Below are 1,133 nucleotides of genomic sequence, written 5' to 3'. Positions count from 1 at the left end.
ACTTGGGGACAGGAGATTTGGGTATGGGATAAGATTTGGGGACAGGATGGGACTTGGGTACAGGATGAGGTTTGGGGACCAGACGAGATTGGGGGACAGGAGGAAATCTGGGGACAGGAGATTTGGGTATGGGATAAGATTTGGGGACAGGATGAGGTTTGGGGACAGGACAAGATTTGGGGACAGAACAAAATTCGAAGACGGGAGGAAACGTGAGGAGACGATGCCATTTAGGATCACCCCGATCTTGCCCACTCCGGGCAGGAGCAGCACCCCAAATCCCAGGAGCACCACCCCGCTGTCTCACCTGCACACGCGGCTCTCCTCGGGGTGGCTGGAGCTGGTGCAGAAGAGGCTGCAGGAGCTCCTGGTGTCCTCCAGGAACGCCCGCGCCGAGCCCGCCCGCATCTCCTCCACCTTCCTCACCCTGTGCTCCTTCTTCTTGTGCCACCACTGGTGCTCCTCGAGGCAGCGGGCACAGAAGAACTCCTCGCAGTCCGAGCACCACACCAGCGCCCGCTCCACCCGGCAGCGGCTGCAGCTGGCACCGCCGGAGCTCCGGATCTGCCTCCACACCTTCAGGCGGCTCTGCAGGTTGCTGACCAGCAGGTTGTCGATGGCCGCGGGCACGGGCGCGTGGCACAGCGGGCACTGCCCCGCCGGCTTGGCGCTGCCCAGGCAGCCGGGGCACAGCGTGTGCAGGCAGCGCAGCAGCCGCGGGTGCGGCGAGTCCTGCCCGCAGCCCTCGCACAGCAGGAACTGGAAATCTTCGTCCTCCTCTTCCTCCGGCTCCTCCCCCGGAGGGTGCGATGGGGTCAAGGCGGCCACGGGGGTGCCCGCAGAGGGTTCCGGCTCCCGGGGGGAGGAGGGGCCGGCTCCATCTGTGGGGGGGGAGGGGGAAATTCCTCGCCGTGGGATGGAGGCCGTGGGATGGAGGCCGGAACTCCTGGCCCAGGGGCTGGTGCTGCTGGTCCGGAGGGTGAGGGTTGGGAGCGGGGTGAGGGTCGAGGATGGGAATGATCCGGGACTGGAGGAGATTGGGGGGCAGGAGGAGATTTGGGGATGGGGTGAGATTTGGGGACAGGATGAGATTTGGGGATGGGGTGAGATTTGGGGATGGGGTGAGATTTGGG

At 65.0% G+C, this 1,133-nt stretch overlaps 2 protein-coding genes across 5 annotated transcripts in view; one reads left to right on the top strand and one right to left on the bottom strand.

Annotated features, from left to right (window-relative positions):
* Positions 1 to 1,133, bottom strand: part of PML (PML nuclear body scaffold) — an 8,325-nt gene that overhangs the window by 5,680 nt on the left and 1,512 nt on the right. For both annotated transcript variants that reach the window (XM_042020030.1, XM_042020029.1), the window contains exon 2: positions 308 to 881. In XM_042020030.1, coding sequence (XP_041875964.1) covers positions 308 to 881 — 574 coding nt within the window. The remainder of the gene's footprint in view (positions 1 to 307; positions 882 to 1,133) is intronic.
* Positions 1 to 1,133, top strand: part of LOC121660624 (LWamide neuropeptides-like) — a 3,000-nt gene that overhangs the window by 393 nt on the left and 1,474 nt on the right. For 2 of the 3 annotated variants that reach the window (XM_042020034.1, XM_042020032.1), the window contains one exon: positions 27 to 156. In XM_042020034.1, coding sequence (XP_041875968.1) covers positions 27 to 156 — 130 coding nt within the window. The remainder of the gene's footprint in view (positions 1 to 26; positions 157 to 1,133) is intronic. The other variant, XM_042020033.1, reaches the window with a different exon arrangement.

The sequence above is a fragment of the Corvus kubaryi genome, unplaced genomic scaffold (genome assembly GCF_017639235.1).
Source record: "Corvus kubaryi isolate FWS band 111438036 unplaced genomic scaffold, C.kubaryi_AGA036_p1.0 36706, whole genome shotgun sequence".
NCBI lineage: Eukaryota > Metazoa > Chordata > Aves > Passeriformes > Corvidae > Corvus > Corvus kubaryi.
The sequence above is the reverse complement of the archived record's forward strand: the minus strand, read 5'-3'. Positions and strand labels throughout refer to the sequence as shown.